General features: G+C 43.8%; 1 protein-coding gene across 7 annotated transcripts in view; it reads left to right on the top strand.

Moving 5' to 3' along the window:
- Nucleotides 1-24,796, top strand: part of Tnc (tenascin C) — an 85,769-nt gene that overhangs the window by 37,110 nt on the left and 23,863 nt on the right. Inside the window, exons 11-18 of one of the 7 annotated variants that reach the window (XM_046451817.2) lie at nucleotides 7,397-7,669; nucleotides 8,175-8,447; nucleotides 9,041-9,313; nucleotides 11,805-12,077; nucleotides 14,357-14,629; nucleotides 18,552-18,827; nucleotides 22,704-22,976; nucleotides 24,524-24,796. In XM_046451817.2, coding sequence (XP_046307773.1) covers nucleotides 7,397-7,669; nucleotides 8,175-8,447; nucleotides 9,041-9,313; nucleotides 11,805-12,077; nucleotides 14,357-14,629; nucleotides 18,552-18,827; nucleotides 22,704-22,976; nucleotides 24,524-24,796 — 2,187 coding nt within the window. The remainder of the gene's footprint in view (nucleotides 1-7,396; nucleotides 7,670-8,174; nucleotides 8,448-9,040; nucleotides 9,314-11,804; nucleotides 12,078-14,356; nucleotides 14,630-18,551; nucleotides 18,828-22,703; nucleotides 22,977-24,523) is intronic. The other 6 variants (XM_046451818.2, XM_046451819.2, XM_046451820.2 and 3 more) reach the window with 6 other exon arrangements.

Raw genomic sequence — 24,796 nt, 5'->3', positions numbered from 1 at the left:
ATTTTAAGATGACCGGGATGTTGACAATAATTTGGAGTTATTTTCCCTGACATGTTTTTATTCCAGGTCTTTGGCTTTCCTCTAAGGTTGCCCCTGAAGAGATATACATGGTCCTTTGATCCTCCCGTGGCACCTTCTCATTTTCTCTTTTCTTTTACTCATTTAGAAGTTAACCTGGTCTATCCATGATGACAGCTGAATCCTGGCCCTTTAATGTCCCTTCTAGCCCTTTCAATCCTAATCATTAAACCTGCTGCCCCATTTTCTTAGTGGCTAAGTTGAGGACAATCAGGAAAAAAAATAGTTCTTTCTATGTGATGCCTAACACATGCAATTTTGGCCACTAAGTATTCAACTGTGGGATTTGGCAAGTCAATGGCCTAACTTTCAATTTACTTAGTAAGCATGTATTGAGCACCACCTGCATGCATTGGACTGTGCTGATGCCTGAGGGGCAGTGGGTTACGTCGTCGCATTGCTAAGTTGACCCATGTCTCCTGCTCACAGTCCTCAGGGAAGATATGATATTCAGAGACCCATCAGGAAAGGGGGAGAAGGAAGGAATCAGGAATAGGTAGTGGAGGTCTCATGACAGAGGTGTTCCCCCGGCTGAGCCTCCATAACCAGAAAAGGGACAGCAATGGGAGCAATTTGGCAATGCCTTAAAACATCTTGATCTTTTGTAAATATGTTCAACTGAATATCAAAGAATTCTCTAGTAACAATCACTTAAGCAAGAGAGAAATTGTTTTCTTCTCTCATGAAACAAATCTGGAGCTGGGTGGTTTGGAGACCACAGAATAGTTTCAAGTTGTCAGGGACTCCACTCCAGCCTCTTCTGTCCCTCCGTTCCAGCATTCTTAGTCCTTGACTCCCATTCTCGATGTCATCTGAATGTCACATTATAGCTGTTGCAATATGTCTATGTGCTGGGCAGCATTACCAATAGAGAACCCAAACTCCAAAATAGGGCTGCCTCTTAGACGAGTCTTTCCAGAAAACTCAACAATCCCCAAAAGCCATTGGCCATTCTTTTTTTTTTTTCATGCAGAAGAACTTTATTAGAAGCAAAAGTGAGGTGAAAATAAAGGAAAGTGAGGCTTAAGCCAAAAGCACTCTCAAGAGAGAGAGTGGGCCGTCTCCAAACAGAAAACAACAAAGAAGACAATACTGTCCCCAATTTCATTATTGTTTTATGGTTAATTTGAAAACTGGACTCCTCCTCCAGCAACTTTCACCAATCTGGTGTTTAACTCCTCCTTCACGTGGGATGGTGGAGTTTTTGACCTTAGTTGGTCCTCTCCGAAACTGTCATGGTGGCCATTCTATTTAGGGGGGGTTTCATCTACAAGTCAATCCAATGTTAATGTGGGCATTGGGGTCAATCACTGATCAGAAGTTACTTTAGTGTGCCTGTGCTACTAAAGGAGTCTTCCTCCCCAGATAAGTGGAGATAATTTTATTCCTAGCATCATGTCAACATCAATGGACCCTATTAAGAGTTAGTCCCATTAACCCTTTTTTCTTGACATCTCCTTTTGCTTCTGTTTCTTTTTCTACAAATTGCCACATTTTGCTTTCTTGTTTACTTTGGCAGAAGTAATTTAAAGAACACCTGTGACCTTGCCTGCATTTTAATGCTCATTGCCAGCTACTACCTAACAGAGGTGGTCTGGGGGGAGCCATGCTTTGGTAGATGGGGAGCCAGTGTGGGCACAGTTGTCCTCTCTGTGCCTCTCTGCGCTGACCAGGCCATTGGCCATTCTTACCTCCAAGTGAGAACCAGAAGGGTAGTCTCGTGTCGGAACACGCTGTACACTTAACATCATGGTTGTTTGTAAGGAAAAGAGAGAGATTTGGTAGATAAAGAACATTCTCTGCCAGAGATGTAAAGTGAGCCCAGATGGCCAGTCCTCTTAACTCCACAGGGACTGCTTCACTCAGCTGGAGGGTCCTCTGCATGGGGGTAGTTTAATCAAGTATGGGGGAGGGGCAGAAAGAATCAAATCAAAAAAGAAATAAATCTATAGCAGAGATTTGACTATTTCAGCTTGGTATGAGATATCAAGGGATTAAAAATGAATCCAAAATATAAAAGAAGAAATCTTTCTTTGCTCCCCCCCCCTCAACTTTATCCTGAGTTTGACAAATGCTGTGTCGCAGAGTGATTCCTGTCTCAGCCCTCCCTGGTACTTTTGGGTCACAGCCATGCTCCCGCTGTTCTCCAATGGGGAAGCCCCAACCTCAGCAACCCAGGGAGACAAAAACCTCTCCAGCGAACCCCAGGAGGGATCCCTTATCTGAAGGAGCACCCCGTGTTGACATCCCAAAGCCTCAGCCATTTCATTTCCCACACCACACCTCCTTCGGTCTACTCCAAAGACATCACAGTTGGTGTTCAAAGACAATTCTCCATCACAGGAAAAAATGTGCAAAGTCTTTTTTTATTGGGTCTCCCTTATTGTCTGCAGAACATGTTCCCCCCATGACTTTCTCCACAGAACAATTTTATTTTATTAAAAGCAGAACAGATGTGGATTTCTTCTCTTGAGTTCTTTCAAAATCTCTTGCATTTGCTAAGCCAGTGAAATACTATGGCCGCCCTCCATGCTGAGTTCTCAGGCCACTGAAGCAAGGCAGGCAGATCTGTGCTCTCAGGAGCTCAGCATCTAGACCTCAGCCAGGCGCCAGGGGAACACTCTGCTCCCATCTCCATCTGTACATGCTGTCCTGCTCCCTGGATGCCGCACTGCTCCCAGTTTTCCACACGGTGTTCTCCCTTGTACCAGTCAGCTCAGGTGTCCTCCCAAGCAGGGGACTTCCACATTTTTATGCAGTATGGAAACGCAGCCTCCCTGGATCTGTCCCTCCTGCTGCGTTAGCTTCCCTCCTGACCCTTCTCTGCCTCCTCATTGGTCCGTTAGTCAGCTTAGTATCTATGACTATCTCCACTTGCCAGATTGCAAGGACCGTCCCCTTTACCAATGTTGCACCCCTAGTGCCTTCAACACAACTAAGCATGTGGCATGAGCCTCCTGAGCATTTGGAGAACTCCAGCTGCTCCAGAGTTGGCGTTTCCAAAGAATTCTCTGGTCTTTTTGTTCCACCCCTGCATTAGCAATCAATATCTCCCCTGAGAACTCAGGGGAAGGAAAAGGAAGTCATTCCCCCAAGTCTTTAATTCACCTAAATCTGGATTTATAAAAAGAAGAAAGGAAAGGAAAGGAAGGGAGCGGAGGAAGAAAGAGAGTCTTCCTGTTGGCATGGAAGAAAATCAGTGTGCCAAGCATTTCTCTCCCTGCCCGTCTCCTCTTCTCTTCTCCTCTGCCTTCTGCAATTGTATTCTGATAAGATCAACTAAACCCAGCTTCAGGCCAAGGCCATGGGTGTACTGAGAGCCACCACGGGAGGCAACGGGAGCATCGGGCAGAGATAATAGGTAGAAGCACAGATGAGGAAGCATGTTTCCATAGCAACATGAGACTCAAGAGTGATATTCCCATGATTTATATAAATTTTGGAAGAAGGAAGGTGGAAGTTTGCTTTATCCACAGCTACAGATGCTAGAGACCATTCTACCATTGATATGCCATTTTGATTGTCTCATGAAGCAAACTGAAGTTTCTTCAAATATTTATCTTGCCAACATGTGTGTATTTTGTCCATACAAATACAGTCCAGTCTGCTGGTACAGAACACAAAGACAGCCCCCTCCCCTGAACATGTGATGCAGACTGTCATGAGAAAGACCCAGCATCAAACCAAAATGTGAGAACGTTACTCACCTGCCTTAGAGGGACACGTGGAAGCCACAGGAGGATAGAGGCAGAAACCTATCACACACCTAAGAAGAGCAAGCAAAGAGCCCAGAGAGGTTTTAGAAGAGGCCATGAACGTTCAAAAAGGAAAAGGAGCTGGACATGTGCAGAAGGACCAATGGCATTTCCAACAGAGAGCAGCATCTGAAAGGCTCAGAGCACAAGAAACTGCACCCCCATGAGACACAGCTGTAAGGTCCTGCTGTGTGATGGAGCTGGAGAGTAGCAGGGTTCAAGGGTGGAGAGGTCATCAAGGACATCTGCAGAGGGCCCAGAAAATTATGCTAAGGGCTTAGACTCTGTTCTTGATAGATAACAGAGACTCACCAACAAGTTTTTAGGCAGCCCAGACTTTGCCCAGACTTTTCATTTTAATTAACTCTGCATGAAAAATTACTCAATTGTATGACTAGATGAAACAGGATGTGGGGGGTTGTTGTATAAAAGTATTGGTGCCATTTCATCTACCTTTGGGGTCCTCAGACTTAGATGCAATTATCCTATGGGAGAATTGCTCTTTATCTCATAAGTGAACAATGAAGCGGTGTCTCCTCAAGTCAGCACTAGGTCATTGCCATCTTCAGGATGGTGGGAATCGAAAGATTTGAAATTGACACTGCCAGAAATTCCTCAGGGCCAGCTGCTCAACCCACCCCGAGCACAGACATGAGATTTGGAAATTCTGATTTCCCAGGCCCACTGACATTGTTCAGAGGGTAGATTCCAACGCACAGCTGTAAGAAAAAGACAACAGCCTTTTCATCAAGAAATGCCAAGAAAGTCAGTGCGGAACTGTTCAATGGAAACACTTGGCTTCTGGGGGCAGGAAGCCCACGGGGTGTCATGAGCTGTGGAAATGTGGACTCAGCACTAATGGGAAGCCTCGTGGTGGCCACCTAAACTCCATCCGCTCTGCTTTCATTCATGGTGTCCCCTCCGTTCATAACTCCCGTTCCTGTCTCCTTCATTTCTCTACTAATCTTACTCACAGAGCTGCACCTTTGACTTCTCTGACTGGCATTTGTTTGTTTAGTAGAGGGTTCTGGGCAGATGCCAGCAGCACCCGCTACTAATGTGACCACACACTCCTCTCAAGTGACTGATGTCACTTGCCAACTGCCACCCGAGCCAGCAGGCCAGATGTGGCCCCTCAGGTCATGCTTTGTGTACCTATGTGCTGGGTCAAAGTAAATTCTAAAAATGAAGAAAGATGAAGGATTATAAGTTGTGCCAATAGGAAACAATGAAGAATGTTCCCCAGAATTTGGAAAAGTCTGAGTTAAACCAGTGCTCCTTCTCAGTTACCCTACCCTCAAAAATGGAGAAATAGCCAAAAATTTTGGCAGAAGATCATCATCACCATGACTATTGCTATTTACTGTTGGACATGGAATTATATGAAAAGGAAGTGGGGGTCGAGTTCTGAAAGCATCAGTGACCTACACGAGTGCTCTTTCAAAGCGATGAGGGGCTTCTCATCAGGAAGAGACATTTTCTGCTGTCTGTCTGCTCTTCCCTTTCCGTCCGTCTTTACTCTAACAGCTTAACATGGGATCTGTGATCACCTCCTCCCTCCCCCAGGTAGGGACCTCTCCCCACATCCTTTGTAATCTGGAATCTGAAATTTTTATGATGGGTAAAAAAATAATGTTTTATGTCATGTTAGAGATTAGGCTTAAAATACAGATTCCTGGAGAGGAAAGATGGTGTCTTCATTCACTCAAAAATATAAATTGTCAATGTCAGATAAGTTTCTGGCAATGATGTTGAAAAGCAGGAGAACAAAAAAGAGGAGAGCCAGCCAAGAAGGGAAGTCTAAGAGCCACAAGATCGAGTTTATTGTTGCTTAGATTTGTTTTTGTCCTGCATCTCTTTATGCATGAGGACTGCTGGAATATTTGAGGGCAGCATGCTCCTGGGGTTAGTTATGATTAAATCCCAAGGTCAAGGATAAAATCCTATCTGCAGGTATCATTCCTGGTCTCACAAGGGCCTGTGTGCTTAAGGGTAGCAGATTCTCCTTTCTTTCCCCAAATATAGACACATCAGCTTGAGTTTGGGGTCCTTTCCTTCTCATGGAGACAGTGTCTAGGCAATTGTGAACTGTTACAAAGCCTTGGGCATGAGCACCAGGATATGAATTTGGGTTAAACGAGGAATCCATGGACTGTAGTTCAAGATCAGGTATCACACATGTTTTCTGTACACAGCCAGATGGTAAATATTTCAGATTTTTCAAGCCAGACAATTTGTCGCAACTGCTCCACTGTGCCGTTGTCGCCCAAAAACAGCCATCGTGCATGTTTAAGGGAACAATCGTGACTTTGTTCCAGTGGAACTTAGTTTACAACACCGAAATTTGAATTTCATTTGATTTTCATGCATCAGGAAATATCATTCCAGTTTGGAATTTTTTGTCAACCATTCAAAAATGTAAAAACTGATGTCACTTGCCAACTGCCACAGGGGCCGGCAGGCCAGATGTGGCCCCTCAGGTCGTGGTTTGTGTGCCTATCTGCTGGGTCAAAGTAAATTCTAAACAAAGAAGAAAGCTGAAGGGTTATAAGCCTTGCCAATAGGAAACAATGAAGAATGTTTTCCAGAATTTGGAAAAGTCTGAATTAAACAGATTCTAGAAAAGATATGTTTTCCCCTCTGAAAGGATGTCCTTGTTCAAATTGTATGCTAATGTTTTCAAATTAAAAGAATACTGTCGTGAACATATAGGGCTCATTTGAAATTAGCCATGTGAGGTATAAGTACATAAACTGTTCTTTTGAGTGAGTAAATCCAGCTCCTATTCTCTTGTTTACAGTATCCCTTTCCAGAAAAATCTGTTCTTCCTAGGTCTGGTAGAGTCTCTTTAAGCTCAGCCTCAGGCCCATGACCCCTCTTTAGGCACATTCAGACAAGTGGGCTTTTGCTGCAGTTCCGTGTCAGATGAATAAAGAGGCTGCAGACCGTTTTAATTGAGCTCAGTAAGTTTCATTTCTCCCAAGGCCTCAGTCTTTCTTTCTGTCCCATAAGGGACCCCTTTTCAAAGGTGTGTCACCTTTCTCAGGTCAGTCTTACTAGTACAGTGTTCATTTACCTCTTGTCCTTACTGAGTAAACTGGTTTGAACCCTAGAAACTGGCAAGATTCCAATATGAACTCCAGCAGGCCTTCCAGGGGAGATGGAGGCAGCAAAAGGAGGGGGCAGGGTCTAAGAGCAGCCAATTATCTCAAGGTATAGAAGGCTGGACCAAGATCCAAGGACAGCCAAGGGCCACCTTCCTATAATGAGATATATTCTCCAAAGTAATAATGACTCACATAGATGAAAAGTTTCCTAAGTCTTCAGGACACAGGTCAATAGGAAAATACATTTCCCAAACACAAACCCAAATATGCATGCAGGTAAAACAAGCACTGTATGGTTTTTCTCTTGGGGTTTTACTGGGGACAGCATGGCTAAGGGGTGTCCTGAGCAAAATCCTGCCCCTGGACTCCGAGGACTTTGCATCTTTGGCAGCGGGCCTCAGAAGAAAAGCATTTTGAGGAATAATTTAACTGACCCCATCTCTGTTCATTATTCAGAACGAGCCCCTGCACTGGAAAATCTCACGGTGACTGAGGTCGGCTGGGATGGCCTCAAACTCAACTGGACAGCCGCTGACCAGGCCTATGAGCACTTTGTCATTCAGGTGCAGGAAGCCAACAAGGTGGAGGCCGCTCAGAACCTCACGGTGCCAGGCAGCCTCCGGGCTATGGACATCCCTGGCCTCAAGGCCAACACCCCTTACAGAGTGTCCATCTATGGGGTGATCCGGGGCTATAGAACACCGGTGCTCTCTGCCGAGGCCTTCACAGGTACTTCCTACCTTTAACCTACAGCTTCTCTTTCTCCCAACAGGAAACTGCCCGTGGATAATCAGGCAGATAATCTAGCTTTGGAATGGACTCGTTTTGCTATAGGTTAGAGTGCCATAGAGTCCAATAATGGACAGCAAGGCTCTCAGCACAACTCCAAGGCCATCTTAACCTTCACTCCGCATACCAACCCCTTTTGAAACTGTACAGAGCCTATTCTGTGGGACTCACCCTGTGGCCTCAGGAAGGGGACTGACTGCAAGGGAGTTAAAACACTATATGTAAAAGGAAAAGAAGTCATAAATAAGTTAATCCCCACATCTGATGTTTAGGGCCATTCTTTAATAAGAAAACAAATAGTCCCCAACCTCTCCCTCTGCTCTTCTCTTAAAATTTAGAAAGTTGCATGATGCATGTTTATCAAAGTTTTTAAAAGCCTATTCCTGTGTTCAAGATTCCCTGCATCTTGGTGTGTGATTTAAACCAGCTCTTTGTCCTTCTCCAGGAGAATCTCCCAAATTGGGAGAGGTCACGGTGGCCGAGGTGGGCTGGGATGCCCTCAAACTCAACTGGACTGCTCCAGAGGGGGCCTATGAGCACTTTGTCATTCAGGTGCAGGAGGCTGACACGGGAGAGGCAGCCCAGAACCTCACAGTCCCAGGAGGGCTGAGGTCCGTGGACCTGCCTGGGCTCAAGTCAGCCACACGCTATAGCATCATCATCCGCGGGGTCATTGGGGACTTCAGCACAGCCCCTCTCTCTGTTGAAGTCTTGACAGGTATTCACTCATTTGCTCCATCCCCCTGTATCTGCTCAGGAGGAATTAAAGCTCTCAATTGGGTTTAGCCCCTACCATGTTGGGGGAAATACCGGTGAATCATCTCTACTTCCCAAATATCACATCCCTTATTTGGCCGCGTCCTCATTGTAGTCTGGTAGCCAGTCCCATGGAAAATTCCACCTATTCTTCATTTACAAAAGTGAGAGGTTGCTCTTTCCAAAGCAAATTTCAGTCATAATATCTAAGGAGTTGGAAAGCACTACTTGTAAGTGATAAAAAAAAAAAAGAAAAGAAAATAGCTCTGAACTCATGCCAAGCACACTCAAGGACACTCCAAAACCCTGTTTGTATGTCCAGAATGGAAGTTGTGAACAATTCGTAAAACCACCTTTCATTCCCAATAGTTGCACAGAAAAACCCCGGCTTTAGTGCCAACAATGAGAGCGCGCTCAACACCGCTGTAAATCAAGCATCTGCAATCGACACTAACCAGACAGCTCATCCCAACCTCAGCCAAAATGCCATCTCACCTGGATCCCAGCATGCAATTGCCTTTTTTAGTAACCCAGCAACTTTATGTCCTTATGCAGAGGAGGTTCCAGATCTGGGAAACCTCACAGTGACCGAGATTAGCTGGGATACCCTCAGACTGGACTGGACCACACCCGATGGCATCTATGACCAGTTTATCATTCAGGTCCAAGAGGCTGGTCAGGTGGAAGAAGCTCTTAAACTCATGGTTCCTGGCAGCCTGCACTCAGTGAAGATCCCAGGCCTCAGGGCTGGCACCCCTTACACAGTCACCCTGCATGGGGAGCTCAAGGGCCGCACTACTCGACCCCTTGCCGCAGAGGTCACCACAGGTATATGACCCCTTCCAGACCTGTTGCTGGGATAGAAAATTCCGTACCATGTAGCAGGGTATCCTCCTTAAAAGTGGTTGGCAGGCAGCATGAATCTGTAATTCAGGAAGGTTTGAGCTGGAATTCCACCTTCCTGGCTGAATATTCTTGGGTATATCACTTTGCATCTCTGAGCCTTTTCTCATCTTCAAAGCAGAGATCACACGCCTACTTTGGAACACTGTCATGAGCATTAGTGAGTTCATGAATGAACGTGCTTATCAGAGTGCCCATCATGCAGTCAGTATTGAATAGCAAATGGCTAAATGTGTCATAAGCAACAGTTTTATTGAAAAAAATAGCACAAACAGCAGGACCATGGCACAAGGATAAGGGAAGAACTTTCTAGAAAAACCTTATCAATATTGGCTTTAGAGTCACTAACGTCTAGCTCCTAGTCAGATGGCTACAGAATCACTCTAGGGAATGATCTGGTCATCTTCAGTTGAAAGTATCCACATCTGTCTCCTTATCAGATATTCAGGATAAGAATATTTCCAAGAAAGGATAGTACTTTTCGAGTTCTTTGTTTGTTATTCAACTTGGAGAGAGAAAACAGTTCATCTCAATTTTTCCCCTGAAAATAGGATGTTCCATCTATCACAGAAAACTGTGAACTCTTCTTGAGGTTTCTAGAAATAGCTTCAAAAAGTGCTTTGGGCAAATGGGCCAAATCTGTGAAAATCAGGTTTTTCTCTAAGTCCATGTCCCTTGTATTTTACTTATGCCACACAAATTAGCTAGTTCAAATAAGTTGTTTTTCTTCCTTTTATATGCCAAATAAACTTGTTCATTGATAGAAACCACACAGGATCTCAAAAATAAAAAAGGTGATGTTATCATTTACCTCATTTGGCCAAGTTATTATCCTGTGTTTCCTCAAATACCTTTAAACAAAACAATAGCACAAAAGGTCTTTGAGAAATGTGTGATTGGGTGCAGAATGATCTACCTTCACAGTCTACAAATTTTAGCGATAAAACTTCTTTAGCAAATGAAATCTCCCCAGGAAACCCTCTATATGACAGACAAAGAGCAGTTCTTAGCTGGGAAGGAAGGGGGAGATGCCTGCATCTGTGTTCCAAAGAAGTCCTTCCAGGAAAGTGCCAGGTCTGTGTGGGGGACAGTTTGAAAACAGACCCTCTAACAGGAAGAGTTTGCTCAGACTCTCCTGGCACACTCTTCTGATCCAGGGATACCTGAGAACAAAGCTCCCCGACCTTTGCGGGAGTAGGGGCGGGGGTTGAGATCCCTGCAGATATTTTGCTCCAGAACTTCTGATCCATAGCCACTTTAGTTTTAAGGAGAGAGGCTGAGAAGTTGCATTTAACCCTGAGAACCATCTCATAAAGCAGTGGATTTTTTTTCCTATACCCGAATGCAATCTTTTAAAATCAGCAATAATAACGCCATTCAATTTCCTTCCTACATCATATGAAATTAATAGCCAGCCCTGTTCTGCACCATTTACTGAGAAAAAAATAGTCATTTTTAATTGAAAGTAGGCACACACATTTCACAGGAGCACCCCCGTAGTGTGACACAACCATTCTTCACTCAGCAGCAAAAGCAGGTGGGAGGAGAGAACCAAGCAAGATATGTCAAGAAATTTGTAATGTTTTGAACAACCCACAATAAAAAATTAAAAAAAAAAAAAAAAAGAATCCAGTAGGTAACCTCTGATCCCTGAAAACAGAGGGAAATCCAGGGATGAAACATTGTGCTTATCCAAACTTGAGACAGCACATGCTTTATAAAGCCAGGAAGAGAGTTGGTGGCCAATACTGAGGTGATCCTGATTCCAGGCCTTGAGAGGAAGCAAGTCAGCCCCTCCAAATGACTGAGAAGTTCCAAGAAGAAATAATGACCTGTTTTCTTAAGCTGCCACTTGTAGATCATTCACTCTGTGTCAGGTAGGATGTGAAGGGGTTGATTAAAAACTATTATATAATCATCACACAAGCCAATGAAATGGTCCTGTCAGCCTCATTGAAAGGTGAAGAGAGAGGGGCTCAGAGAGAAGCCAGGTGACATGCCCAAGATGACTCAGCCGGCAAATTACAGTGTTGGAATTCCTACCGAGATCTGTCCACCTCCAAAACCTGCACTTTCAACCCCACTTCCCTCAACAGACCCACCTTCTCCATGCTTCTTAGCCCTTAGCAGCTGGCGATGCATGCTCAGGGCTGCCCGGAGGGTTATGCATCTGTACAGACTCCTTGGCTGTCTCAAGGCTGAGCCATGCAGAGGTTCCCCTTTCTGACCATTTTCAACTCCTGCAGAAAGATGCAGCCAGAGTACCAAGTTCAAAGCCCAAGCATCCACAGACCAGGAATCACCCAAACAAAACCCTCCTCTCCTCTTTCTGTCTTTCCTGGAGTTGGGCCGTGGGACTTGTGGCTCCTCATTTTCTGTTTGCAGCACTGACAAATACCTCTCTGTCCTTCTTCAGAGGAGCTCCCTCAGCTGGGAGACTTAGTCGTGACTGAGGTCGGCTGGGATGGCCTCAAACTCAACTGGACAGCCGCTGACCAGACCTATGAGCACTTTGTCATTCAGGTGCAGGAAGCCAACAAGGTGGAGACCGCTCAGAACCTCACGGTGCCAGGCAGCCTCCGGGCTATGGACATCCCTGGCCTCAAGGCCAACACCCCTTACAGAGTATCCATCTATGGGGTGATCCGGGGCTATAGAACACCGGTGCTCTCTGCCGAGGCCTTCACAGGTACCTTTTCCTCCACTGTTCATGTTTTCTCCCCAGGGTTCTCTGCTTCTTCTCCAAGAGATGGAACAGGGACTCGGCTTCTCTCCATAACTGGATCCTTGCCATGTGTCCTTAGCGGCTGGCCATGCATGCTCAGAGACCTCCCTGTGGGCTGCACCTTTGTCTGGAAGCCTTTGCCGTGGCTGTGATGAACACTGTGGAGGCTGCCCTTTCCAGCCTCCAGCCCCCGGCCTCTCTCCCATACCTTACCTGGCCAGTCCTACAACTACATCTCCTTTGCATGATGGCTTTTTGTCTCATGGATTAAACCTCATGCTTTTAATTATCCTCTCCAGTGCTGGAATATCACTAGAAGCCCATCTTTTCCAATGGTGAGGAGACACATGTTATTTCTTTTAGAGAGTCTTTTTGTCGCTTGACAATGGTGCTTTACCATCTCCAGACCCTCGAGGGTATGGGTCCTGCAGTTCTTGCATTTAAGAAATGTTTCTTTAAAATGCACTGAACAGAACAAGAGAACTGAATTGCCCTCCTCCAGGACATTCTCTCAGATACTGAGTCATTGTTACAACATCAAATTAGCCAACAGCTAGACCAAAATGAAAAAAAAATAAATCATGCAATTATGACTAGCAACCATACCAAAGAGAAAGCCATTCATTAGCAGAAGTACAGTCAGCAGCATTTGAAGTAAGGAATGTCCCAGGCTATGAAAGAGCTGGTACCCTTTCTGCTGTTTGAATCAAGGGTTGCTCCCTGGAGTGCTTGGCCTTTAGAGGGCAAACTCCCACCTCTCTTCACTCTGCTCCAGTTACCAGGCTTCACTGTTTCCCTGGAGGGTGTTAAAGTGAGCGGCCTTCCCACCCACCACCACCATTTTCCATTGCTCATCTTTACGATGTGCCCCAGTTGGTTTGATGCTCATTGAGGCTGCTCTGCCTTGCTTTGCAAATCACTGCCTCCCTTTTTATATAATTATTGCAACTGAACTTGCACAGCAAGCCTGTACATCCTCATTGATTTGAAAGCATAGATCTGCAATTTAGCCTTAGTCATTTCAGTAACCCTTACTGAGGAACACAGGTCACCACTGCATGGACAGTGACCCAGAAATACCTAGAAATTGTGGTGGAGGCTGCCCTGAATTTGCCCGGGACTTTTTAACCTGACATCCACAAATCATTTGTTCCCAGAAGGCAGACAAATCACCCACCATCTGATCTCTCCTGCAGATCATGTGGTTTGGATTCCATTGATGTTTTTATGTGTGTGTGTGTGTGTGTGTGTTTCTTTTCAATGACAGTGGCATTCTTACCTCTGATGAGCTGGCCGATGGGGAGGAAGGGCTATAATTCCATCTGATCTGTGTTTCAACAGATCGTTGGGTTGGTCTCAGAGACCTGGAGCCTTCTTCCTTGCTAAACAGCACCAACTTTTCAAAGTTGCTCCTGCTCCTGCCTGCCCTATGTGTGTTTATTCCTGTTGCAGGAACATCTCCAGGACAAAATATTATTTCCTGGCTAAAAAGAGTTACCGAAACTGCCTTGTCTTGGCTTCACACTCTTGGCTGGCGATACAGTGCTAGTCCTCTTGGCGCACACAGAAGCGATTAAGAGAGTGGACCAGCTATTTTACCAGAATGTGAGAACAGCTAGCTGGCCCTTATCTGAAGGATGAAAAAAATATATATATCGAGAATTACACTGAGAAATTTGCCAATCCCTCCAAGTCACAAAAACAGAAACCTCCAGGTGCCACCTCGGGAGGCTGATGTGTCAGAATGACTTAGCTTTCATTTGAATAGATGGGAGCACCCTCAAAGCAAAGCAAAGGATGTCTGGGGAGGCATCCAAGTCATCTTGGTCTCCTAAGTGCAGTTCAAGAGACAGGAAGCTACCAGCACTTCTGTATTTTGAGCCATGGCCACCAGCCCTGAAGCGGCGCTCTTGGAGACAGGTGCAGCTGACATGCAGCTGCCGCACTGAGATCATCCAGCACCTCTCTCTCCAGGGATCTCACAGGGCCTGATCATGCATGGCAAGTGCAGAGAAGGGAAACCTAATCTCCATGCCTTCCTTTCTTAATTTGTAACAAAGTCCCTTCTTCTCTCATTGGCACTGAACGGTCACCGCAGCTTCATTTCACCATAACCCCTTACTGTGGAATCTCTCTTCCCAGCGATGGTTTATTAACAACTTCAATCTTAAAACACAGAGGAATAATTAACTCCGATTTATTTGTTCCTTCTCTCCTACCCTCCCCCCCCCTTTTTTTTTCAGCCAAAGAACCTGAAATGGGAAACTTAAATGTTTCTGACATAACTCCTCAGAGCTTCAACCTCTCCTGGACAGCTACTGACGGGGCCTTCGAGATCTTTACCATTGAAATTATTGATTCTAATAGGTTGCTGCAAACTGCGGAATATAATATATCTGGTGCTGAACGAACTGCCCACATCTCAGGGCTCCCCCCTAATACTGATTTCATTGTCTACCTCTCTGGACTTGCTCCCAGCATTCGGACCAAAACCATCAGCACCACAGCCTCCACAGGTACATGTGCGTCCCCCGTGTCCTCGGGCTTCTGTGCAGGGTGCAGCCACTCCTGCTCACCCATCAGAGCACATACCAGTCTGCTTGCTCTTTCGTAATGTGGGGCTGGAGTGACATTTCACCTAACTCTCTTCCAACAGAAGTCCGAATCGTGGATTGCCGTAAAGCCATGTGCCTGGTTATCCTTGATCAGGACATTTATTTGCAGCACACAACGTAGTTTGGTCCAGATTGCCATATAGAATCTGGAGAAAAGAATTCTCTCCTTTGGTAACTTAAAAGCTATAATGAGAGTTGCAGAATTGGATTTTTATGTTATCTCGAGGGCCTTTGTCTTCCTACAGTCCTAAATTTTTTCTTACCCAGATATCCCAGTGAATTAAGGAAACCGTTGATAGTATTTTGTTTTAAATTGGGAAAATAAAGAGAAAGAGCATAGATTACTTATCAGGTGAATGCAGGAGACAACCATGCCATCCGATTACCCCAATTTCAATACCACTTCCAAGGGGAAAAGTCGGATCATGCTTTCTTGCCCCCAAAACAGTGAATGGTACATGACACAAATAAAAGTAGAATGGCCATCTTCAAACAGGAGGCTTAGTTTAAAGAGGAGTAAACTGCTCTCACTTTGGATTTGTGGTATCTGTGACATGTGTGCCCTATGCCACATATTCTGCTGTTCAGTAATAGAGAATCCTATGGGGATTTAGAAAGGAGAGTTTTGTCCATTCAAGATAGCACTCTTAGCATATTTCAGATAATGCATTCTCTTAGTAGGTAAGCTAAGACGTCCCAAAGTAAAAACAAAAATGATATTTAGAGAACAAACTCTGGAAACTTTTTCCTTGTAGCTCATAAATTAAGGGTCCATTTTCTGGGGAAATCCAAGCATTGTAGCATCAATAATTATCTATCACTTGAGTTGACCCATGGTTGAGGGAGGGTCTGTCCTCATTCTACATGAGACTTCAAATGGTTTCAGGGTGGTCAAGGCAAGGAGCCAGCACTGTCTAGTTCCCAGCTCAGCCAGATTACAATCTAACAAATCCTAGGGGAGAAAATTAGTCAACCGTATGAATTTGGTTCAAATTGATTTTCAACAAGACAAGTCACTTTCCTGGAAGATACAGTCTAAACGTTATGGGTTTAGCCTCATGTGTTTTGATCTTGAACTACGATAGTGTATTAAATTGATATGCTTTCGTATCTTTTCTTCTTGCTTTAGTAGCCAAATCTCTCCTTAGCCATCTTACTGTCTCAATGTGACCTGGGGCAGCGTGTCCATCTTGCAGAAAGCCCAGGAGCCAGGCTTTGATAGCCTTCTTGTAGAAGTTAGTAATTCTCACCACTCCCAGGAAACAGTGGTGCACTCTGTGCCCAGGGCATCCCCATGCTCGGTCATCACCAACCTCAAACCTGCTTCTAATTACACAGCCCACCTTCATGGGCTGATTGGTGGGCAGTGTGCTCAGACCCGGATGGTCCAGGAACCACAGGTATTTCCCATTGTGGGTTCTTCACTTGCCATTGAACTTCCTCTGAATCCCATCCCAATGTCAACCCACTTCTCATCCTCCTAGTTCCAAGAGTTCTTTTTCAAGTTTGATAGAGCCAACCAAGTCACAGTTTGAAAGCTTTAAAATAGCACTCACCCCAAATTAAGTAACTTCAGCATCTGACCTCTTTCCTCTAAAAGTGCCCTCGCCCCGTCCCCCAACACCAGTCTGTCTGTGTGTATGGAGTTGACTTGCTCTGTTTGAATTTCTAAACCATCCTTTCATCCGATCTTGAATAATCCTTTCCTTTGCCACCCATTATCATCTGCCTGTGGTCTGTCTAATCAAAGTTTGCCTGTGTTGTATGCAAAGAAACGGTGTGCATGTCATTTTTGATTCTTTGATCAGAATGATCTACAGTCTCTGTCTAGCAGAATTTTAAATAATGGTGCTACTAGTGGGCTAAGAAGAGATACTAAGTCACAATCCAAGAACCACCTGAGAGGACCTAGTGGTCTCTTCTTGTTCTGGAGATTTTCCTTTGCCTGGATTCCCAACAGACTGCTCTTTTTGGCATTTACTCTGTCAAGCATGTGTTGTCACCCATTCATGTCTGTTCTGAAATGTCAGAGTCCTCTTTCCATCCACCATCTTGTCTAAGTCTTGGTGCATGTGGTGAATATTCAGTGCATTTTTTTGGAACATGTCTCTTTTCCTGCAAGTCGACAGCATGTCAAGGAATTACTCCAAAGGGTTAGAAATGGTGGGAGAAAAATGCCCCTTGCTTGCATGAAACACTGACCACATCTGAACTAGCCTTCTCTGTCTGAGTTTTTCCTCGAATCTCACATTTGAGCTTAATTGTACCTTCTGGGGATCAGATGAAGCTAAAACTAACTTTAAGAACCCAAATCTTATTCTGCATGATGAATATATTAGTACTGCCAGTTTTTGTCTGTGAGCATGAGAGTAATCCCAAAATGCATCCTTAATTTGGGATATTGCTTCTATAGCAAAATATAGGCAAAAAACAGAGCTTGGAGAATTTTATCTTTTGTGTGGTTAAAGAAATTTATCAGTGCCATAGCTCAAAACTACAGCATTATTAGCTTCTCAAACTAATTGATAACATAGGAAATTCCTTGTCATTGCTTACCTCTATATTCTGTTTCTGAGCCAGATCTTATTTGCCCTTAGAGACCTTAGAGCATCAAGTCATGCTGTATAATTTTGCAGTTTATCCAAGGGAGCACCTTCTTTCCTCCAAATATTGGAGCTAAAGCAAAACAACACCCAGGACCTTAGAAGTAATAGTCTGCTTCTCTCAACACTAAATTCTGTTCCACTTGTTTCAATCCGCCAGAATATTGCCTCTAATATAGAATCTGGGTTAAACTTATATTAGTGTTAGTGATATTTGTTAAGTGAGCATTTGGGAGGTCAACCTTACTTACATTTCTGTGGAAAGAAGCCATAAAGCCCCTTATATGAATGAGTGGCTCTTGCCACTGATTGTCCAGAATTTAAGGGACAAGAGAAGCTTATCCCAGGTAGAATCATCCATCTTTCAAAATTATGTAGTAAGTAAATTTCCTAATCAGAAAAGGCAGTGCTTAGCTTCAAGTTTTCCTTGGCTTTCGCATCCACCAAGAATGGAAGCCATTTTCACCTTTGCGGTATTTGAGGTGAGATCCAGACTTTTCTATAACACATACATTTGGATTTCTATGCCACTGCAGAATTTCTCTGACATTAGCCTTTAATTTGTGCAATCCTAATAGATCAAAAGAAGACTAAGATAACTCCAAAGAAGCATTTTCTAAAACATTGCTCAGTGGAACTCTAGCTCTGTGGGATGTTTAAAGAATATGCCTGAGATGGGGTATCATTGATCAATAAGTTCACAAAATGCTTGGGCTAACCAAAATCAAATACATTTATTTATAAAATCAGCTTTTTAGAGCCTTTCAGATGCTAACATACTCTGCGAGTCTCCACAATAGAATATAATATTCAGTGTTTACAGTGCTTTCATGACCATGAATCTGTCTTTTCTTAGAACATCTTATAGGGCTAGTGTCCCACTACAGACTTTGGAAAATGAGCTTAATACTCTTACATTAATCTTATGTATCTCTCTAATGGCTTCTCTGCTTTTCTTCTTATGTGACTAAGGACATGGCCATGCCTATAACTTAGAAGAACACAAATCCATACTTGCAGAAAAAAGCAATGTATACTCTGTTGTTATAATCAATGTTAGTAAGTATCAAGGTTAGCATGTTAGCCTAACATACTATTTTTTTTCTGCAAATATTTGGAGATATTGAGACATTTGTGTTCTGTGGTGACATTCTGGAGAAATATTCTGCATCTTCTAATAATGTCTCTTTCTCCCTCTCTCCATGTTCCTTTGCCTTCAGAGCCAGAATCACAGTTGGGCACGCTAATTCTTAGCAATATTACTCCTGACAGCTTCAACGTGTCATGGACCACTCAAGCTGGGCTTTTTGCAAAAATTGTTATCAACGTGAGCAATGCTCACTCGCTGCATGAGTCCCAGCAAGTCACAGTCCCAGGAGATGTACAGCAAGCTCACATCTCTGGCTTGGTGGAGAACACTGGCTATGACGTCAGTGTAGCAGGGACCACCTGGGCTGGCGACCCCACCAGACCCCTCACTGCCTTTGTCGTTACAGGTATTCAGAGGTTCTCACTTGTCTGTCTGGAATTCTGACACAGGGAAAGGGGGAAAGAGATAGATATTCTAAAGGCAAATTCCATCCAAATGCAGTCTACGCTCTAAATGTAAACTTCCATATATTTAAATATAATGGAAAATAATAGTTGTTTGTATTTATGAGGTGCAAAATGGTGTTTAGATATATGTATATGTTGTGGACTGATTTAGTTGAATTTAAAAAATGAACATATCAATCACCTCACCTACTTTTCATGGTGAGAACATTTAAATCCATTTTTTTAATGACTTTGAAATATACAGTGTATCACTACTAAGTGTGGTCATCATAGTGCCATAGCTTACTAAAACTTATTCCTCCTGTCAAACTGGACTTTGTACCCTTTGGCAAGCATCTCCTTTTTCCCTGATCTTGCCAACTCTAGCCTCTGGTAACTAACATTATACTCTAGTTATATGTTAAACTTCTTTAAAATCCACATATAAGTGAGATCATGTAGTATTTTTTTTTTCTGCGCCTGGCTTATTTCACTTAGCATAGTATCTTTCAGGTTTATCCACCTGGTTGCAAATGAAAATTTCTTTTTTAAGTCTGTGTGGTATTTCATTAGATATAGTTAGAACATTTTCTTTATCCACTCGTTCATGGATGAACACATAGGTTGCAAAATGACATTACTCATAATGGCCGGGACACCCCATGTCAACTTCTAAGTGAAGAGATTGCTGAGGCTTCTAGAAGGGAGAGATGCTTCACAGCTACTGTGAGGAAACAGAAGCATGTTCTCAATGGCTATGTAAGGCTTTCAGGGAGTTTTATATACTGTAACATTCACAGTTGGGAGACACTGACTAACGAATAAATTCTAAGTTAGTAAAGGCCTATGACAGGGATTTTGTCCATAAATCATGCCATTTAAGGCAGTTCATAAACTATCTGTCCTAGAAATATAATAATCTATCTTAAGAAAAAAAAAGAAAGAGAGAAACCTATTCTTAAAATTGACAAATACAGCAGATTGATGAAGATTCACCCTGAAATGACAGATAAATTATAAGGTTAGTTAAAATCTTACCCATCTGTCAAATTTGACTTCTAACTTCACTTTGATCTACATAAAGAAATGATTATCTATTTTCTACACTGATATTATCCCAGATCCATGGTAAAGGCTAAAAATGGTGTGCATTTACCAAATCCCCAGCTTGAAAATGTTTTAAAGTCTCTTGTCTTCCACTAATGACAACTTCTAGGAGACAGACTTTGCCATCTGACTTTCACACTAAACAAGTCTTTCCCAGGTCTAAATTGCTCTAATTAAGGACAATTGAATAGTTTCCTGGAGGTGTTAGGGTGGCCTGGCAGAGTGAGGATTTGAGATCAAGCCTGTTTGGTTTCTAAATCTGCCCCCATCTACTTAGCTACATACCCTCGGCAAGTTCCTTATATGTTTGAACCCCAATTCCCTAAGTAAGGCAGGAGGACACCCACAGGTGCCTCTGGTAGCCTGTTTCAGGGATGAAGCAGATGCAGTATAACTACCTGGATGTAGCTCAGTGGGTGTGATACAGATGTCAGGTCTTTTCTGGTGCCTCCCAAATGTATGAGGAAAGTCATGTTCTCAAAAGTAACCCGCAAGGCTGGGTGTAGCTCAGTGGTGGAGCCCTTGCCTAGCATGCACAAGGCCTTAGATTCCATCCCCAGCATTGCAAATAAGTAAGCAAATTTAAAAAATGCCCAACATGCCTCCATTAAACACTAGTGCTATGCAGTCATGATTTGCTTATCATTTGCAAGAGAACCCTCGTTGTCTTACATTTGAATGTAAGATTAAAACGTGGCTGCATTTACTATCCTCTCCAGTTATTGAATGTGAATTAAATTATTTAGTTCAGTCTGCACAGGCAGAACTTAGTAATTCATTAAGGAGCTTGGAAGAGCAGGTGTGAGGTGAGCGTCTCACTGCCCTGGAGGAGGGGAATGGCTACAGATGCCATCAGGCCCTTACTTGTAGCCCCTTGCAGGACCTCCCACAGAACAGAGGAGAGAGGGAGGCTGGGAGACCTGGTCCCAATAATAGATCCAGTAACAGCATTGTCTCTGCTAATCCGGATGTGAAAAGACTCAGCATTTTAAAAGAAGTATATTTAAAAAGAACAAACCACGAACAGGAGGGACTTGAAAAAACAAGCCCTCCATTGACTAATTAGCCTGAACACCTTCATTTTCCTTGGAATTCACTGTTTTGATGGCTTGGAGGGGCAAAGAGGCTGGCTATCAAATAGAGCGCTAAATAAAACCCAGAGGTGGAATTTGAGACCCTTGCCTTGCAGAGGTCATTTGGACGCTGTATGTGATTTCACCTTTGCCTTTGATAGAGTTGATTCTTGGGAAATCTATACATGGGGGGAAAAATGCCTCAAAATAAACAGCAAATGTTGCAAAATAGGTACAGGAAGCCCAAGTCACAGCAAAATTTAACTCTCTGCTTAGGGAACGAGGGCATTTCTTCACTTTTTCATTCAGTCACCAAACATTTCTTTTTAAGCATTTTTTTTAAACATTACATCGATTAGACTGTCAGCATTAGCGCAAGGTCATTTATCTCTTTGAAAGTTTCCATTTAGCCACAGTGGACAAGAAAGATCTAAACTAGGTGCACTAAAGCAGCCTTGGCTGTGGGATTCCCATCCCTTTCCCCCTCTGCTCAGAGATCAATATGCTCAGCATTACACAGTGCTGCTTACTGCAGAAGAGGTGCTGGCCTTCCCACTGGTCCTCCTGTGCTTCAGGACTTGCCAGCACTAGGGCGGAGGTTGGGGACAGGAGTACTAATTAGACAGCAGCCTGAGCAGATGGAAAGAATATAGAACTGGGAGTCAGAAGACCCTGCTGGAACCCCGCTTACCACCTTGCAGATGTGTGTTCTGGAGAAAGTGATAGCCTTTCCCTTTCCTTAGATGTCCTGGAGATTGAGGGGTAAGGTGGCAATGTGTCTACCTTACAATATCATTGGGACAGATAGGATGATGAATGTGAAACCCCCTCAGCTGAGAAGTATCCATAGAAATTTAGCTGATACAAGCTCACCCTTTGTATCACCCTTGTGCATGAAAAGACCCCTGGGCAACTGAGAACTAGGAGCACCTGGGGCACAGATGTTTGGTGAATGAATAAACAAAGGATGGTAAAACTTGTTGAAGGTCCAGATATGTCCTTGTTTTCTAACTTTACCCAAGAAAATGAGCAGCAAAAGAATTATCAAATCTTAGGATTTTTTATTGGACCATAACCTCAAATTGTTAATTTTGACACATTAAAAAAAATCGCTAATGAAGATGTGTCTCTGATTGGCCTAAGTGATTTAATTCAAAATGTGAGTTAGAAATAAAATGTGATTTCGAAGTAAAATAGAAACCTACGAAGTAAAAGAGGAACATACTTTAAAAAAAGAAAGCAGAAAAAAGTTAATTTGCTTCAAACTCAGAAACAGCAGGAGATAAAGGAGTCCTAACCCAACACAGACATCCTGTTTGAATAGACAGAAACGCGCGTGGTCTTTGGAATCAGACTAGGCTGGAAACCCTGCTCCATCACGTCATAGCTTGTGACTTTGAGCAAGTCATTCAACTGTTTTGAAACTCAGTTTTCCCACCTGTGATATGGGAGTGATACCCACCTAATAGACTTTCTAAGAGCATCCTACTAGGTAACACTCTCTGGCCCCAGGAAGCTCTTCCTGGACATTTGTTTTCTGAGCGTGTAACACAGTGAGTGACGGAGCGGGTGTCTCTGGTGTGCGTGGAAACCTGTGCTCTCCCGGCAGAGTCCCTGCTGCTAACCTGAGTTGTTTTCACCCCTCCCTTCTTTCAGAGGCCTTGCCCCTTCTGGAAAACCTAACCATTTCCGACATTAATCCCTACGGGTTCACAGTTTCCTGGATGGCATCGGAGCATGCCTTTGACAGCTTTCTAGTCACGGTGGTGGATTCTGGGAAGCTTCTGGACCCCCAGGAATTCACACTTTCAGGAACCCAGAGGAAGCTGGAGCTTAGAGGCCTCATAACCGGCATTGGCTATGAGGTCATGGTCTCTGGCTTCACCCAAGGGCACCAAACCAAGCCCCTGAGGGCTGAGATCACTACAGGTATTTCAACTCAAGTGAGCCATTCTCTCCTCTCCATGGCCCCCCGTGTCATCTGTCTACAGCGTCACCGTGGTTTTAACCTCCTTGTCCATATTCCCGTCTTAATCCACAGATGTGGCCTGTTCTTTCGTGTCCTCCCACACCTCCCCTTGTCTTACGCATCTAATGAGCACTCCTCATTCCCATCCCAGAACGAGAAGGTGGAAACCTTCCCTCTTCGTGTCCCCAGTCCCTTAGCCCGGTCTTGTGTGCTTACTCTGTATCAACCTCCCTGTGATCATCCTGGCTGGTCCCCAGTTACATTTCCACCTTCTCAAAGAAAAAATATACCAGTGAGTATATTTTAAAAACATATTCAAAACCTTTACCATCTTGAAGTCTTAACTGTGATCTAACCAACTCACCTAGTGGTCTCGTCATTGGAACACTAAATTGGAACTTATCACATTGGTAAATGCTAACATCAGAAAGATTTTTTAACACAGAACTAAATCCATAATCTCTTCAAAATTTAAAATTCCTAGAGAAATATAGCATTAACCATTTTAACAGTCAAAAACCTATATGTTTCTCACAGTCTATTTCTAGAGATTAGTAGCTCCATAGACCATTCGAAGGTCCGGCTTGGTGAAGGAATTGCATGTTCAAATAAGTTTGGAAGCACTGAGTTCAAGTCAAACAGGATCCTTGCCCACAAGGCTTTGTGGAATAGCCTATGGTATATTTCCCAGAGGGCTGTATTTCCCAAACTTCTTTGACAATGAATATCTTTTAAGGAGGAGGATCAAATAGGCGTAATTGGATTTTAGCACACTTTGGGAAACCCAGCTCCAAATTTACCTTGATCCTGAGTTTTTTCTAGTGAAGGCAATACAAGATGAACCCCTGAGTCCAAACAATATATCTCAAGAGGTTCCAAGCCTCATTTCTACAATCTGAACGCTTATCTGATGGTTCCAATAGCAAGAAAGAACAGAAGTCAAACAAACAAGAAAATCAAGAGTAGGAGCCTTCTTTAGTAAATCAGTCGGCTCCAAGAATAGAGCATAAAAAGACCCAAGCATTTAAAAAACCATTTTGTTTGGGCTCAAGGGAAGTGTATCAGAGTCATCCTGGGCAGCTCTACAGATGGTTAATGCTGGTTTATTTGTCTTTTCAAAAAGAAAAGAGAAAGGTCTCATAGCAGATGGGCACTCAGCCACTGGAAGACGGAGAGCGAACATAAACAAGTACTGGCTCTGAACTTATTTAGTAATGCACGGGAGGGGCCGGTGCCAAGTCCAGATGTGGGTTTATAGACGTGCTTTCAGACAGAACTCACACATGCGAGCATCTGCCTGGCTTGTTCTGACCGCGTCCGCTCCAGCCCTCCCCTCTCCCAGCCCTACTAGACTCGTTAATGTCGGATGATTTTATTTTCTGTATCTCAGGACACTTCTATGTCTGAAAGTCGGGGCGCACTGCCTATTGATACCCTTGCAGGAGAGGAGATGGCTGCTAAATGATATTCTCTTTCCTCCTTCTTCCACTTTTTTCTCCCCCTCTAGAAGCTGAACCAGAAGTTGACAACCTTCTGGTTTCAGATGCCACCCCGGACGGTTTCCGTCTGTCCTGGACAGCTGACGAAGGGATTTTCGACAGTTTTGTTCTCAGAATCAGAGATACCAAAAAGCAATCTGAGCCACAGGAAATAATCCTCCTTGCCCATGAACGTACCAGGGACATAACAAATCTCAGAGAGGCCACTGAATACGAAATTGAACTCTATGGAATAAGCAATGGAAGGCGTTCCCAGCCAGTCAGTGCTATAGCAACAACAG

The sequence above is a fragment of the Marmota monax genome, unplaced genomic scaffold (assembly GCF_021218885.2).
Source record: "Marmota monax isolate L192 unplaced genomic scaffold, Marmota_monax_Labrador192_F-V1.1 WCK01_AAM20220418_F8-fsc00020, whole genome shotgun sequence".
Taxonomy (NCBI): domain Eukaryota; kingdom Metazoa; phylum Chordata; class Mammalia; order Rodentia; family Sciuridae; genus Marmota; species Marmota monax.
This window is presented reverse-complemented; position numbering and strand designations above follow the sequence as displayed.